Raw genomic sequence first — 16,641 nt, forward strand, 5'->3', positions numbered from 1 at the left:
ATTTTCATTGACAATTTGACAATCACACAAGCACTCAAGCACCACCGCATGGCCATGACATTGCATTAGTGAAGTTTCTTGCTGTAAGATAAAATAATTCACTTCACATGTTCAATCATATTTATATGATTCATATTTTTAGACCTGAAAAGGAAAACTATTAGAGTTTCAAATAGAGATTTGAGCAAAACCTTTACAATTATTTCTAAATGTTGATTAAAGAACAGCGAAATAAAAAAAGTGTTTCCATTAATGATCTGATGATACACGGCTAAACCAATACAGTAAGCACAATTTAAAGAGTAATAAAATGCAGCCACTTTAAAGGGATAGTTCACACAAAATTATGTTATTGATTAGTCATCCTCGTGTCTTTGAGGCCGTCCTTTAATTCAGAACACAAATTTAAGATGAAATTTGCTCCTTTATCCTCCATAGACAGCAATGGTCCTGAGACGTTCAAAGTCAAGAAAAGGATCCAAAAACATTGTCTGAACATTACATGGGACTTTAGTGGTTCAACTGTAATCATACAAAGCTCAAAGAACAATTTTGTGAACAAAAAAAACAGCAACTTCTTGTTTATCTATGCCTTTTCTTACTTGTCACATTGTCAGGGTGCAAATTTACCTATTGCCATTAGAGCATCATATTGCTCTCAGTAAACACGCACCCCGATGTGTGGCAGAAGACATATATGAGGTCATTTTTATTTTATTTTTTTAGATGCACAAAATGTTCTTTGAGCTTCTTATGATTACAGTTGAACCACTGAAATCACATGAAATGGTTTGGCAATGTTTTTGATTCCTTTTCTGGACTTTAAACATTGGGACAATTGCTGTCAATGGAGGATGAGGGAGCTCTCTGATTTCATATAAAATATGTTAATTTGTGTTCTGAAGATGAACAAAGGTCTCAGTGGATTGGAATGACATGAGGGTGGGTAATTAATTAAAGAATTATCATTTTTTGGTGAACTAACACTTTAAGCTAACACCATGTATAGCATGGCAAATCCACTGCACACTTGAGCTGCATTTAAAATTCTGCATAAGCAAAAAATCAAAGGTGTGTAGTTGGCAGCATGCAGATCATAGGGACTGAACACAGGTATTGGAAAGACATCAGAAAAGGAACACAAACAATGATAGGAAGGGAGAGAGATCTCCCCTGTAACATTTATTTAACTCTATTTACATGTCTGGAGAAACATCAGTTGGAGCAAAGATAACGGTCGTCTAAAAAAAGACTGCTACAGAAAACTGATCATGATTTCAGTGTCAGAATGAACAGAATGGAGGGCAATTCAACAACGCTGGCAGCTCAACTCAACTGTAACAGAAGCTATGTACACATGTAGTATTTTGCCATTGAGGAAGATACACTGAAGTTTCATCAGGGATAAGTTAATCCTTTCATAGGATTATATTACTCGAACACATATGTGAAATGTAGCTCCAAAACAATTGGAAGTGATGTCATGGCGATAAACAGGAAATGATCTGAGAGGCTAAACATTGTTGAATTGCATTTTCGTAAGATTACGATCGGATAAAGAAAACAAAAGTGATCTTTGAGGTCTCGGTTTAAGATACAGAAATGTGAGGTCATGAGGAGTTACCGAAGACTCTTTGTCAGTATTTAGGTTTGATGGACAGGTTGATGGAAGGCACACTACTGGTCACCAAAGAGAGGTAAGACGAGGCCTCTGTCGTACTAAAACGGATTGTGCTTGTGTGTATGTTTTAATCCATGTGTGTATCCACGTCATTTGAGCAGATTAATATATTCATGCGTAAATGGCTGTGCTTGTCACCTCAAACACTCCATGTCTGGTATGTAGTTTATATTTAGTGTCTAAGAAGATTTATCACATGTTTAGTTCAGTCAGTTGTGGCTCCTGTTAAGGCCGTCATGTGATCAGCCAGAGGGTAGAGATATGCAGAAAACCAGTAAGTTCTCTTCAGTTCGTTACTGACCTCAAATCAGTCAAACTGCTACAATAATTCTATTGTTTCTCTCAGAGGATAAAAGCGATGGAAGTTAATGATTGTCAAGATTCTGTGTGGCTAGTTTTAAAATACTTTCAGGGAAAAAAATAACCCATCATATGCATTGTAGGTACAGAAGTCTCTTTTTCGATTCTTCGTTAAAGTGCTTAAAGGGTGTCAAATGTACATGAGAAGGAGCTGCTTTTGCCAGAGTTTGGCAGAGGGCTTACAACGAGGACCACAGCAATTCCACAGCACTCAGAAATCACACATCTTCAGGAGGGACCAGAGAGAGATGAGGATATCACATGCAAGCGTAGTTGCTTCACACAGGAGAGGTACCTGATCGAGCCCAGCTGTCCTGGCAAGTGTCCTCCTTCAGGAGGTGTGATCGCTCTGGGGAAGGAGGGAGAGGAATGGGGGACTGGTGAAGGAGAGAGCTGTTAGGGCTTGTGATGTCGCCTTCGGCAACAAAAGTCAGGTCCATGCCGCTCTCCTCTTCCTCCAGTGCCTGGACCCCTCCGTCACTCCTCCAGTCTGTGATCCCGGACGAGCCCCCCATTTGCGAATGTGGGATTGGGGAGAGCGAGGAACTGAACGGTGGCGGAATTCGGCTGGATGTGTTTCTGAGGGCACTGTTGGGTGGCATTAGTGCTCGTCTGGGTGCTTTGCCCTCCCCCGCTGAATCTAAGCTCTGCGTTTGGTGACTGGCACTGAGGGCAGAGCCATTCTCCTTGGATCGTGGTCGAGTCTTGTGGGAGATGGGTGTGGAGCTGAGGTTGTTGCCGTCTGCTTCCGTGTCGAGGCGCAGGAAGTCGGGCAGGACAAGGTCTGATTTGTTCAGCAAACCCCGCTGGTCGTCAGCTCTGTTGCTCTGTGCTTTGGATATGAGCTCGAAGAATTCTGCTCGAACAACACACACAAGTTTAGACCTTTTCATGTGCTGAAACGAGACACATCTGACAGTTTACAGTGGGCATGAGATAGAAAGCATTCTTGCAAGACATAGGCAACAGTTCAAAGTCTGCTTGTGTTAGCTTTAGCTACATCAGCCAGTGTTGCTACAGAAACTCGGTAAGAATTAGTGTGAGCGCTTTTCTTAAAAGAAAGACAGATTATTCAAGAAAGGGGTATAGTTTTTGTTTTACCTTCAGCTTCATCTATATTAAGCTTTTTCTGTTTTCGCTTTTCCACCTGGGCCCTGGTTTTCACAGCCGAAGCCTTTCCTGCCGTTTTGTCCTCCCCCTGGGTAGCGACAATGAGAATGGGGCACATTAAGGGTGCGTGGATGAGAGCCGCCTCCTGTACAAGGCTTTCTTTTGGGAGCCAGGCTAAAACTACAGGGGCCTCATAGGGGCACGGAGTGGGCCTCTAGTCGCTATCTCTAAAACTAGTTTACATACTCTACTTGTGCAGGCACACTAAAGTCAATCTCCATAGAGCACAGCATCTCACCGCAAAAGAACCACCACCAGCACAACATGCCACCACAACATCGGCAAACATCCACGCTTCAGTCTCTCACGTCTTTCCACCATTTCTCTCAACATATCACACAGCTACCAGTAAGGCCAGATAAACTATAGAAGGGAGGTATTCTTGAACCAAGAAGCTCTTGGTGGACAGAAGCTACTATCCCCTCACAACGGTGTGGTGTGTTGAAGGAAAGGGAAGTGGGTTGCTGTGATTCAAGAAATAGGGTTAGATCATTTAAAGGCCCAGAAATGCAGACACACACAGCCTTCAGATTGGAGGAAAGAACAGGGGAGACAGCCATGCACAGACTCCCCACACGCACGCCAAAAACATACAGAAAGAGAGGAGGAGCAGATGGAAGTGTGCGATCTTGGAGATCGAGCTCTTACTGTGGCAGATTGGCTTCGTGTAGACAGAGGTGGACCGTGACTTTTCGATGAGACCAGCTTTTGTTTATCTGTTTAGAGAGGGAAAGTGTTAACTCACTGCGTTTAAGTTTAATAGCAGGTTGGCGACATTGAAAACAACATGCTAATGTATTCACAACCCGTTTTACTTTCAGAATATGGTTTTCAGTTGCAGCTAACATACACTAAAACATTACATCCAAGCCAAGCTAAACTCAACTGTTTTATTAACAAAAATGTACTTCTATTTCCAAAGGTTCCTAAAAGATTAAAAAATGAATCACTTAATTAATGTATTATTTGGAAAAGTAATTCTTTGGCTCGCATGTTACTGGTTCACACAAGGCATAATCAAACAATCAGATTAGATGTTGTGAATGATGTCTGTACTGTGTGTATGTGAACCTCTTGCCTTTCCCAGAAACGTGGTCACCTGCTTCAAGAACCACCCTCAGGCCATCTAGATTAGATATAGGAAGCCCAAGATCCAGCGGCTCTTTCTCTCCACTCTGCCCAAACAAAACATATGTCATTAATATTCATTAGCTAAAATCGCAAAACTCATATTTCACGTTACAGTATTACAGTCAAGTTTCCTCCATCATCACTAACTTACTCCTCTAATGGCTCGTTTCCACTCAGTGGTACAGTCCGGTATGGTTCGGTAGACTTTAATGATATTAAAAGTATATATGATATATGATATTATTTTTTTGGTTACCCTTTGCATAGGGTACCTAGCACAACAAAAGTGTACCAAAAGGCAGAACTAGACGCGCAGCTGAACATTGGTTTACAGAGATAAGTAACTAGCGCATACACAAGCAGAGAATGAAAACAAAGAAACTGGCATTTTTAAAAAACAGCCGAGACATCACATTGTAATACTGTATACAGTTGAAGTCAGAATTATTAGCTTAAAAAGAACATTTTAATGACAAAATTATTAGCCCCTTTAAGCTGATTTTTTATCATTATTCTACAGAACAAACCATCGCTATACAATAACTTGCTTAATTACCCTTACCTGCCTAGTTAACCTAATTAGCTTAGTTAAGCCTTTAAATGTCACTTTAAGATGTAAAGAAGTGTCTTGAAAAATATCTAGTCAAATATTATTTACGATCATCATGGCAAAGATAAAATAAATCCGTTATTAGAAATGAGTTGTTAAAACTATTATGTTTAGAAACGTGTTGAAGAAACTTCTCTCCCCTAAACAAAAATCGAGGAAAAAAATAAACAGGCGGGTTAATAATTCTGACTTCAATTGTTCATATATTAACATCACATGGTCGACCTGAGCTTAAACAAACCTTGTCGTTGTCTTGATGTACAGCCACAAAGCCAAGAATAACAAAATCAGCCGTGCCCTGTTTTTGTTTTACGTGGCCGTCTAAAAGTGCACTCTAAAAAATGCAGGGTTCCACACAATTCGTTCATGCTGTCCCAAAACAAATTGATTAAGTTAACTTAACACTTTTAACAAATTTATTTGGATCAAACATAAAATGAACAAATTAAAAAAAAGTTTTTGAGTGTGAGATCTGTTTCACTTTCTCCAGAGAAATCGCGATTGCTTGTGTTGTCTCTATATTTAAAATAACAAACTTCTTGAGCTGATGATAATAACGTGCACATGATTATTGAAGTGCTTCTGACATCCGATCTTTTCAGAAATGGACAAATGCAAGAGTGAAGCGCGAAAAAATAAAGGCGAAGCTGGAAAAAAAGAAGCAAATGATTCTTTCAGCAACCTAAACCATGAACAAACGGCCATGTTTAACTATTATCATCACGTTTTGGACTATTATAAACTCAGAATAACGAAATTACTTCCTAACAAGAGGTTACATGTGATGGTGAAGATTAAAGACACAGATGAGAGGTTTGCTCTGACTGGGCTATATGTTGGGCTATATGGGTTGTTTCTAAGCCCAAATAAAGACTAAATGCATGCTGTGTGTAGTTTATCTGTAATTGGGGCTGTATGTGTTCATATATGTTGCATTTACTAATTTATTTACAGTAGGCTATTTCGCACTGTCATAAATCTGCAGTTATATACCCTTGGTTCCCTTTAGTCAGTGGAAACGCAAGCCTGATGATGGAGACCCGTAGTTCTGTACAGTACCGTACTGTACCAGTCAGTGGAAACAGGTCATAAAACCAGCTAAACAGGCAAAATGATGGATATATATTCCATGCAATTTGTAACCTGATCCCACAACATGCTTCTTTACATAAAACACCCAGTCAATATGTATTTGAAGAGAACTTTGTACACTATGATGAATCAGTTCAGCTCTGAATGTATTATTAAATGTTGCAGGATCTTATAATAATGATTCTAAAGTACATGTTCAAAGAAGGATGAATCTATTAAAATGTATTTTTCGGCACGTAAAACACTCTTTTATTTATGAAATGCAAATGTTTGACTCACTATCGTGGCCACCAGGTCTCCTAAGTTTAAACCATATTTAGCCACCACTGGTCTCAGCACTTCTGTAACCGGCTTAGTGGGTTTTGCTTTCAGTCCAACAGAACGATTTATAGGCACCAGATCCAGTCTATAAGGGAGAGAGATGAAAGTTAAACACAGCTAAATCTTGATGAATGTTTGATAAAACATGACTTCAGTAAAGTTTGTGATGTTTAAAAAAAACTTGAATATATCAAAACAGATATAAATGATAAATAAAAGGATGAACGAATCGATAGACAGGGATAAAAACAGATAAACAGGTGTGTACCGGAATAGCGTACGTTTCTCCAGCCGCAGATCCCTGGAGCACAGTGTCATGCAGTCCTGGTCCAACACTAAAGGCTTTACACAAGGACAATGCATGCTATTATAGTCTTTTACAGCATTTTAGGATCTTATAATGCTGATAAGCACACATGCACACACAAACCAAAATGCACGCACACACAAACTGAAGAACACACCAAGACCAAATATAATGCTATATATAAATATAATGTAAAATATAAAAATGCACAACTGATTGTTCTAATATATTTATATACAATTAGCAGCCTGCAATGGTAAGCAGAACTGCACTTAATGTTACCTTTTCTCCTCCTACTAGGAACAGGTCCACAGCAGCCAGATTAATGCCTAGTTTCTCACACAAGCCTAAGAGCACCTCTCTGATGGAGACGCCGGGCCTGATGGGTACTGAGCAGCATGAGCCATCCGGTAGGTTAATGTTACAGTGACGCACGGCACGCTCAGACAACGACATGGAGTTACGCGACACCTCACCCTGCGGACAGTGGGAATGAACAACACAAACAAATAAAATAACAAAACAACAATAAAAATATAATGAAATAATAATCGGAATCGGACACTTTATTGTTAAACTGCCCATCTTAAAGTACCAATATGAAGTAGCCAAGCATTTCTGTTGAACTTATGAATGCAATGGCCAATTAGATCTTCAGTCAGATCTAAAACCAAGTAATAGACAGTAGATATGATTGATTTCAACAACACAAAGCATCTCTGAACACACAACGCATCCAACCTTGAGGCAGATGGGCTACAGCAGCAGAAGACCACATCGAGTGCCACTCCTGTCAGCTAAGAACAGGAAACTGAGGCTACAATTTGCACAGGCTCACCAAAATTGGACAATAGAAGATTGGTAAACCGTTGGTCTGATGAGTCTAGATTTCTGCTGTGACATTCAGGTAGAGTCAGAGTTTTTCATCAACAACATTAAAGCATGGATCTATCCTGCGTTTTATTAATGGTTCAGGCTGGTGGTGGTGGTGTAATGGTGTGGGGAATATGTTCTCGGCATACTTTGGCCCATTAGTACCAATTGAGCATCATGTCAACGCCACAGCCTACCTAGGTATTGCTGCTGACCATGTCTATCCCTTGATGACCACACCATCTTCTAATGGCTACTTCTAGCAGGATAACATGCCATGTCATAAATAGTGAATCATCTCAAACTGGTTTCTTGAACATGACAATGACATCTCAATCCAATAGAGCACCTTTGGAATGTGGTGGAATGAGAGATTTGCATCATGGAGGTGCAGCCGACAAATCTGCGGCAACTGCGTGATGCCATCATGTCAATATGACCAAAATATTTGAGGAATATTTCCAGAACCTTGTTGAATCTATGCCACGAAGGATTAAGGCAGTTCTGAAGGCCAAAGGGGTTCAACCCAGTACTCGTAAGATGTACCTAATAAAGTGGCTGGGTAATGCATTTAAAAAAGTCACAAAAATGAAACTAAGATTTTGGGCAACTGGTTCTTTCTTTTTAGGAGACGTTTGTCGGATACGTTTTAATCTTTTTTGGAAACATTTCATATTTGAAGCACAACAGCTACAATATAAACTTCACGGCATCTAACATTCACAAGTAAAATCCTAACACACTGGTTAACATTTTTTATGTTTTAAGTCATCATTTTAAACTGTTTATTGTACAATATATAGTTCTATTTATTTTAAGTATATAGTTCTATTCATTTTAAGTGTGAAACAATCCTAATAATACTACACAACATACTCAACATCTGCTCGTGTTAGACTTTTGACCCACCTCATTTTTTCCAGAACCGGAAGTGGCAAGTTCCAAACTCGCACCAGACGACAAAGAGCCTTGTGATTCTCTCCTTCCGTTACTACCTGTAAAGCCTATGTTGAAAGACAAGTAGCAATTATAACCAACAAAAAGGAAAATGCAGGGAAACTGGACACGAGTCCCAGCTCATTTTCTGCATACCACATATCACAATAAAGGCAAAAACGCCAAGAATAAATCTTTAAAAGGAAACTAAACTGCAGATCTACTCACTGTAATCTGCGAGGTCTCTTTTTTTCGACCCTTTTCCAAAACTTCTATTTCTGGACCAAGAGAAGAAAATACTTTTTTTTTTATCGCCATGTTCATCTCTGCTGTCTTCATTCAGTGACCTTCCCGATTTGCTCTTCTTGTCGTCCTGCACCTTAAATAAATAAATAAATAAAGTTCAATTATTACCATAGTCGAAAACAAAGACAAGAACACAAGATTCAGATAATACAGAAATCTCTCTTTCTAATGTGCAATGAATGAACCATTGATATGCAGCTCTGAGAGTTGAAATGGGTCAATAAATGGTCAGGAATTTACTGCGTCAAATGAGATCTGACTGGAAGGCATTGTGGGATGTTACCTGAAATGACTGTCTCATTTCTTCAAAAGCTTCTATGATAACTAGACTAGACACTCATTTTAAACAAGAACAGAATGGCTTTAATCTCCCACCTCAAGATGTAGATAATTACAATTCAATATCTTTAATTGTCAAGCCATTACAACTTGCACTGATCCCAAATAAAGGAGGTAAAGTGAGAAATTTCAGCCGAACTATTTGAAACATTGGTTAAATCTTCCTTCCTGAAGTGTTAAAAAGTTCATAAATCCATGAATTATAGATAATAGATAATTAGGTATGGATATATAAAGCAGTGAGAGATAATTGTGTGTGTCTATCTTCTTTTGATGTGCTTCATAGATTGTTTGTGTTTGTAATTATGCTTCAAGGGAAGTCAGTGAGTCAACTGCAAACAAACCGTCATCATTCTAATGAAGGGCACAGGACAAAAAGTAAACAGCAACGTGGGTGTGTGTGTGTGTGTGTGTGTTACCTTTTTAGGTGTAGAGAGGTTGGAGCGGTCGGAACCTGTGCTATGTTTGGATGTGGGGCTACTGGGCACCTGGTAGGGGTCTGGAAGTGGACGGCCCTCCACCTCTGCAAGCATACATTCCTGATACAGGTAAGACTTTAGGAAGCGTGTGTAACTGTCAAACTTCATCAGGTTGAAGATCTGTTGATGAAAAAATAAACAATGTTACTGTGAAACCAGGACCAGCACAGATTTCCACAGTGGTCCAGCATAATCTCATTTTTTATGCTTGTTCTGCTTGAATAGAGTTTCTGGTTTTGCTGGTTTGAGTAAACTGGTGAGGGCATAGGCTTTTCATGCTGGAACCAGCATCCATACATAAAAAAAGATACTGATGACAAGCAATATGGGTCAGCTAACACATTCCATTCCATTAAAAATATGCATGTATATACATACAGTACAACAGTTTTTAGTTGAACCAAATTAACTTTTCTCAAAGTCCATTTAAAGCCATTCATTTTACTCTGCGTGAAACACGTCTCAGGCAGTATGCTCGGGCATTCTGTCTGAATGGGGAAACATCAAATTCTCCAAAACTGCTTGCCAAGATTACGATTGAATTTCATATTAGGAATCACCAATAAAATTAAACTCTAACTTCTAAACGTCCAAATCACAGAAAATCTGCAGAAAATCATGACTGGTCTGAGCCCCTCCCCTAGAGTATCGTCAGTCAAAAGCGATTGATGATTGGATGACAGGAGTACTAGAAGGCTGGATTTATTCGCCATATAGCAATCAATGATTGGCTACTGTACTAGTAGGCGGATCTTCATTCACCATGTTGACCGTTACACTTTATCCTATTCAAAAAGATACGAGTGACATGTCTTGTGTAGTCTATAGCAGTGGTTCTCAAACTTTTTTCATCAAGTACCACCTCAGAAATAAATTGTCTCTCCAAGTACCACCAAAATGAGCAGTATTGAAATACAGTCGCGTAGTAGGCCCAGTAAAGCAGCTACAACTCTGCACAGTTAAAAAAAACGTGGCAGATTATCTCATAAATATAGGCTATATGTCATATATGTCGTATTATATACATCATTTTTGTTAAATTTTGAAATGTGTGTAGCATGTGCATGACATATTTCATTCCTCCGTGTACCACTAGAAGGAAGCCTGCGTACCACTAGTGGTACACGTACCACAGTTTGAGAACCACTGGTCTATAGCCTTGGTTTTCTACTACACTGGATAATCTAGATAATATATTAGATAAACAAATACTAGATAATCAAACGGACAACAATTTAAATAAATGACTGAAACCTGATTAACTTTTTTAAAATAAGTTAAAGCAACACTGTGGTAATGACTTTTTGTTATTTAATATTAACTTACAATGTATTGAAATTCCTCAGTTCCTCTGAAATTACGATTTAAATTGTATGCGTTTGAATAAGCCTAAATGTAGTTTTATGACTAATGCCATTTCTCCCTGGGATAAAAGTTAAAGCTGTTACTAAGAGTATCTTTTGCCATACATTTACAGTTGAAGTCAGAATTATTAGCCCCCCCCCCCCCCCCCCCCCCCCTTTGTATTTTATTTTCTTTTTAAAATATTTCCTAAGTGATGTTTAACAGAGCAAAGAAATTTTCATAGTATGTCTGATAACATTTGTTCTTCTGGATCCGTTACCAAGATCTGTTCCGGGACCTCGTAAAAAAGTCAAAAGCAGGTGCTTAATTGCTTAATTAATTAAGGCCTGTTTTTTTTCATTACAGAAATAAATTAATTAATAACAATTAATCATAATAATATAATAATTTATTGGTTTATTCATTTTCCTTCGGCTTAGTCCCTAATTTATCAGGGATCGCCACAGCGGAATTAACCACCAACTATTCCAGCATATGTTTTGTGCAGCAGATGGTCTTCCAGCCACAACCCAGTACTGGGAAACATGATCATATAATACAATAATTATTATAGGCGGCATGGTGGCTCAGTGTTTAGCACTGTCACCTAACAGCAAGAAGGTCGCTGGTTCAAGCCCTGACTGGGTCAGTTGGCGTTTCTGTGTGGTTGCATGTTCTCCCCGTGTTCATGTGGGCTTCCTCCTCATGCTAAGGTTTCCCCCACAATCCAAAGACATGTGCTATAGGAGTATTGGATAGACTAAACTGCCCATAGTGTATGTGTGAATAAGTGTGTATGAGTGTTTTTCAGTACTGGGTTGAAGCTGTATGTAAAACATAGGTTGGATAAGTTGGTGGTTCATTCCGCTGTGGCGAGCCCTCATAAATAAAGGGACTAAGCTGAAGGAAAATGAAATAATTATTATAATAATTAATTATCTTAAAGAATATTCTTACAAAATCCTACCAAAAACTTTTTTGCAGGACCATATTTAATTATTTTTATTAAATCGTGAAGTCTAAAAAGGGAAGAAAGTGATGCAGTAAAACATGAGCGAGTATCATGTTTCTGTGAGTTTGTGATTTATCCCAGATAAAGAGGTGACAGCCAGACAGGAGCCTCTAAATGCTACGTGATCCTCGGACTAAAAAGACACTTTATAAGAGCGTGTTCTCTGTCGCCTCATGCACAAAGCTCGCCTGCAGGTTTCCTCACAGATATCATGAGGTTGGACTTTACAGGATGCTACATTCATGATCTTACGACGTCAAAGAGCTAAAATCAAATCACTTCATTATTTGCATCTTGCCTGCAGCTCTCCAAGACAACGTCATTATTGTAATGCCCCAGACACATCCAGTAATTTTAAAAATAACACTGGGCTTATTTTAAATTTTGACAAAAAAATAAAAAATAAAAAATCAATGAAATCATCTAATTACTCTTCGATATATTACGTGGTTGCTAAATGCTTAATTCCAATTGGCTGAATAAAACTTTAACTTAAGGGTGTGCGATTATTTTCAAATAAATGCATATATTGTAAAACACACACACACAGACAAAAATCAGGCTTCCCACTCAACTAAAAAGCTGAATTTCCATGACCCATAAAGAATAAAAGGGAGTTGTTGTGTTGAGAATCCCTCCAGAATTATACGATTCTGCGATCACAAAATTAAACACAAAAACAAACAAATGGCACAACATTTACAGAAGTTTGCAATAAAAGCAGCAGATTTCCTGCAGAATTTGACCAGCCAGGGCACTGTTCAATTTCTTTACATACCATTTGCATTGTTTTATATAAAACAACATTAAATTTGCATGTAGAAAGTGCTCATACAGTGCGGACCACCTTGAGGTGTCACAGACACTGCATGGTGCTGCACTTCTCTTTAGGTATGTGACCTGCTTTGGATGCGTCTTGTGATATTTTCACAATGCACCTTCAGCCAAAGACTATTTGAACAAGACATTCATTGTATCGATTGCTAAAATTACAATTTAGGAGGTAAAGTTCGCTCATTGTTTCTCTTAGTGTTGATTAATTATAAATTATATAGATGAATGGTTCTTACAGTCAAAAATGTAATGGAAAACAAAAAAAATAACTAAAAACTAAGAGCAAATTTGTGTATATTTTCATTGCAAAAAATAAATAAAAATAAAGGAAATTGAGAAAATATTGAGGAAAAAAACACAAAATCGGCAACTTGAGGCAGAAAACTTTCTTTCAAAATCTAGGATGGACTGGTTCAGCACCGAGCAGACAAGTAATTTAGCGAGGAAAAGCCTGGTGACTGTATTTGATTTCCAGTTTACAAGTAGGAAAAAAATAATTCAGTAAAAAAATAACCATAACAATGGGCAAAACATGTGAAACAATGTGATTAAAAACTATTTTGTAGAAATGAAAAATATAGAATTAAATAGATTGATCCAAAATTACAGAAAAAGTGCTTCGGGGGTAATTAATGTGTTGGTGCTCTTTGGATAAGGAATTCATGAAGATAAACCTTAAGATCAAGTCCAAGGCACTGGAGAGTAAGTGAAAAAACATAAAAAGACTTTATTTACATGGCTATTATCTTAAAAACAGCATTTGTTTAAAAAAAAAAAGTTTTTTTTATAATAGCCATGTTAATAAAAGCTATTTTAATTTATTTTTTTACTTACTTGTCCACGGTTCCTTTTACATAAATTATAAAGACCAATGAATCATGAGGTCAAAAAAGTTAAGAATGATGAAGAGATAGCTAAGAGGAAATTGGTGTATATTTTAGGATGTGTAATATTGAGAAAATATTAGGCTAATATTGAGAAATGTGTAATATTGAGAAATATCAGCTATTAGGCCGCAATAATCAGAACAATGTTCCTGCAAAATCTAGGAGAGACTGGTTGAGCAGACAAGAACAACAACAACACAGTAATTTAACAAAGAAAAGCCAGGTGACTGTGTTTGATTTACAGTTGAAGTGAAAACAATAATTTCAGTAAAAAAAAAAGAACAGACTAACCATAACAATAGGCAAAACGTGAAACAATGTGATTAAAAACTATTTTGCAGAAATCAAACCCTATTTTGCAGGGTAATTAATATTTCAGTGCTTTTTGGATAAGCAAATCATAAAGATAAACTACAAAATCAAGTCCAAGGCACTGGAATTGTTAGTAAAAAAAGCCTTTATTGAACATGGCTATTATTTAAAACATTATATGTTTTTTATAATAGCAATGTTAATAAAAGCTTTTTTGAAATTGTTTTACCTACTTGTCCAGTGCCTCAGACTTGCGATTGTATAGAATAAAATATATTTTTATGAATGGGAGATGTCATTTAAAATGGGAAATATTACCCTTGATCACCCTTGACAAAAATATATAAAATTCCCAGACTTTCAATGTCCGGAATAGACCCTTTAAAACCTCAACACAATATTCCAGAAAGACCATGACCTGTGTTAAAGCAAATCAAATCAAAAGACTTTAGTTGAGATAGAAACAGAGATGTCTCAAATGTCTTGGAAAGTACAGTAACACTTTTCAATAAGATTGTATTAGTAACTGAATTTCCCAACATGCACAGTACAGTTATTGCAGTGTTTGTTCATGTTTAACATGACCTTTAGTGTTAGTTAACAGAAATAAAGTTGTTCATTGTAAGTTCATATTAACTCACAGTGCATAAACTGTTAACAAGCATGAATAAGTATTTTGACACTTAACACTTTATTTTGATGGTCCATTTGAGTATTAGTAGACTGTCTGCTTAATATCTGCTGATACTGCGACTTCAACAGACATTTAACTGACTATAAGAAACTTAGCAAGTACATGTCAACTTACACTAACCCTAACCTAACAGTCTACTTCTAATCTAATTAGAATTAGTTGACATGTAGATGCAATGTCACTTAAATTCAACAAACCATCAAAATAAAGTGTGACCAGTATTTTAATAATGCATTATTAAATGTTGAACTGTGATTAATAAATGCTGTGGAAGTTTGTTCATGCTTAGTTCATGTAAGTGAATACATTAATTACCAATAACTAATGAAACCTTATTGTAAAGTGTGACCAATATCTTTAACCATAGATTATTACTACTATCTTTAATCATAAGTGGAATAACTGACTCTGGTCCATTTCATTATTGGACAATAATACATACCCAAATTAAAAATCATCACTCAGTTATTCCTTATTAAGTGGTCAGGAAAATAAATCAACAGTTTCAAAGTCTTTAGAATGGTCCTGATGCCCACATGCCTGACATAAACACTGGGACGTTTTCAAGCTCTGTTAATAGTCTTCCGGACAGTGTTGTAACCCGAGGGTTTCAGTAAACATCCTGACTGAGCGTTTCCTGTCTTACCTGAAGCTGTTGCTCTTTAAACATGTCTGGCCTCGGTGCGTTGAGGATGTCGTCAGCCAGCTGAGCTTGACTATCAATGTTGACGGGTGTGGTAGCTTTACTAGACAGGAAGCTGTTGTAGATCTCTCTGGCCCGCTGGGACAGCTGAAGGACAAACAGTATAAGGTCACAATCAAACAGCAAATGAAAAACTTTGTTTCATCCTGGCCACACAAAGGATCTATTCATGGACCCTGAATGGACTGCTATGGAGGGAAAAAAAGTTCTAATAAACAGTGAATAAAATTAAAAGTCATAAAAGAAAGTATTTTCAGGTGTACAAATAGCATTTGTAATAATCTGACGATGTCATTAATTAATGCTGACCTATAAACAAATGCCAGAAGCAATTCATTCAATTGTTCACTTTTTATGTGTGTCGTATTTCTTTGGTATTTTCCTTTTTATATTTTTATTTATTTATTTTATTGATTCGTTATCATGTCCTGGATAAGTTGGTGGTTCATTCCACTGTGTCGACACCGGACTAAGCAGACAAGAAAATTAATGAATGAATGGAGTTATATGCACCCTTTACGTTCATTTGTTGTGCAATTGTGTGACGCTTGAGAACTTCGATGTTTGCAGACTGTTAGCTATGTGTCTCTTCTGTTAAAGCCACAAAAAGAGAAATTAGTGTTGGGCATAAAGGTTTGAATATTTGTTTGTTTTTGTTGTTAACTGTTTGTTTTCCTATTTTGTGCAAAGTTGTAAAAAATTATTGTAAATAAAGTATTTAAAAAGAAGCAGTTCATTAATTAATTCATTCATTCATTCATTCATGCTTTGAGCAATGCCATTTTGACCCTTTTTTGTGCAAATTATTTGACAGAAAATGCACTGAAATAAAAGTTTTTAACAATTCAATATATAGTTAAAGGCAAAATTATTAGCCCTTCTGAATTATGAATCCCCCTGTATACTTCATCCCCACTTTCTGTTTAACGGAAAGAACTGTTCAACACATTTCTAAACATAATAGTTTTAATAACTTCTTTCTGAAAAATTGATTTATTTTATCTTCGCCATGATGACAGTAAATAATATTTGACTAGATATTTTTCAAGACACTTCTATTCAGGTTTAAGGTTAATTACGTTAACAAGGTAAGTTAGGATAACTAGGCAAATCATTGTATAATGATGGTTTGTTCTGTAGACAATAAAAAAATTGCTTAAGTGTGCTAATAATATTGTCTTTAAGATAAATTTAAAAAATAAAAGCTGCTTTTATTCTAGCCGAAATAAAACAAATACGACTTTATCCAG

The 16,641-nt window shown here is 37.1% G+C and overlaps 1 protein-coding gene across 9 annotated transcripts in view; it reads right to left on the reverse strand.

The window, feature by feature from the left end:
- The window catches only part of rgs12b (regulator of G protein signaling 12b), an 89,457-nt gene that overhangs the window by 12,272 nt on the left and 60,544 nt on the right, over positions 1-16,641 (reverse strand). For 5 of the 9 annotated variants that reach the window (XM_073920558.1, XM_005160017.5, XM_073920839.1 and 2 more), the window contains 11 exon segments: positions 15,335-15,478; positions 9,546-9,725; positions 8,710-8,860; positions 8,455-8,549; positions 6,955-7,149; positions 6,634-6,707; positions 6,324-6,450; positions 4,290-4,386; positions 3,860-3,927; positions 3,143-3,239; positions 2,337-2,897 (listed from right to left, as the gene is read on the reverse strand). In XM_073920558.1, coding sequence (XP_073776659.1) covers positions 2,337-2,897; positions 3,143-3,239; positions 3,860-3,927; positions 4,290-4,386; positions 6,324-6,450; positions 6,634-6,707; positions 6,955-7,149; positions 8,455-8,549; positions 8,710-8,860; positions 9,546-9,725; positions 15,335-15,478 — 1,789 coding nt within the window. 9 annotated transcript variants of the gene reach the window in all.

This window comes from Danio rerio, chromosome 1, assembly GCF_049306965.1.
Source record: "Danio rerio strain Tuebingen ecotype United States chromosome 1, GRCz12tu, whole genome shotgun sequence".
NCBI classification, from domain to species: Eukaryota; Metazoa; Chordata; class Actinopteri; order Cypriniformes; family Danionidae; genus Danio; species Danio rerio.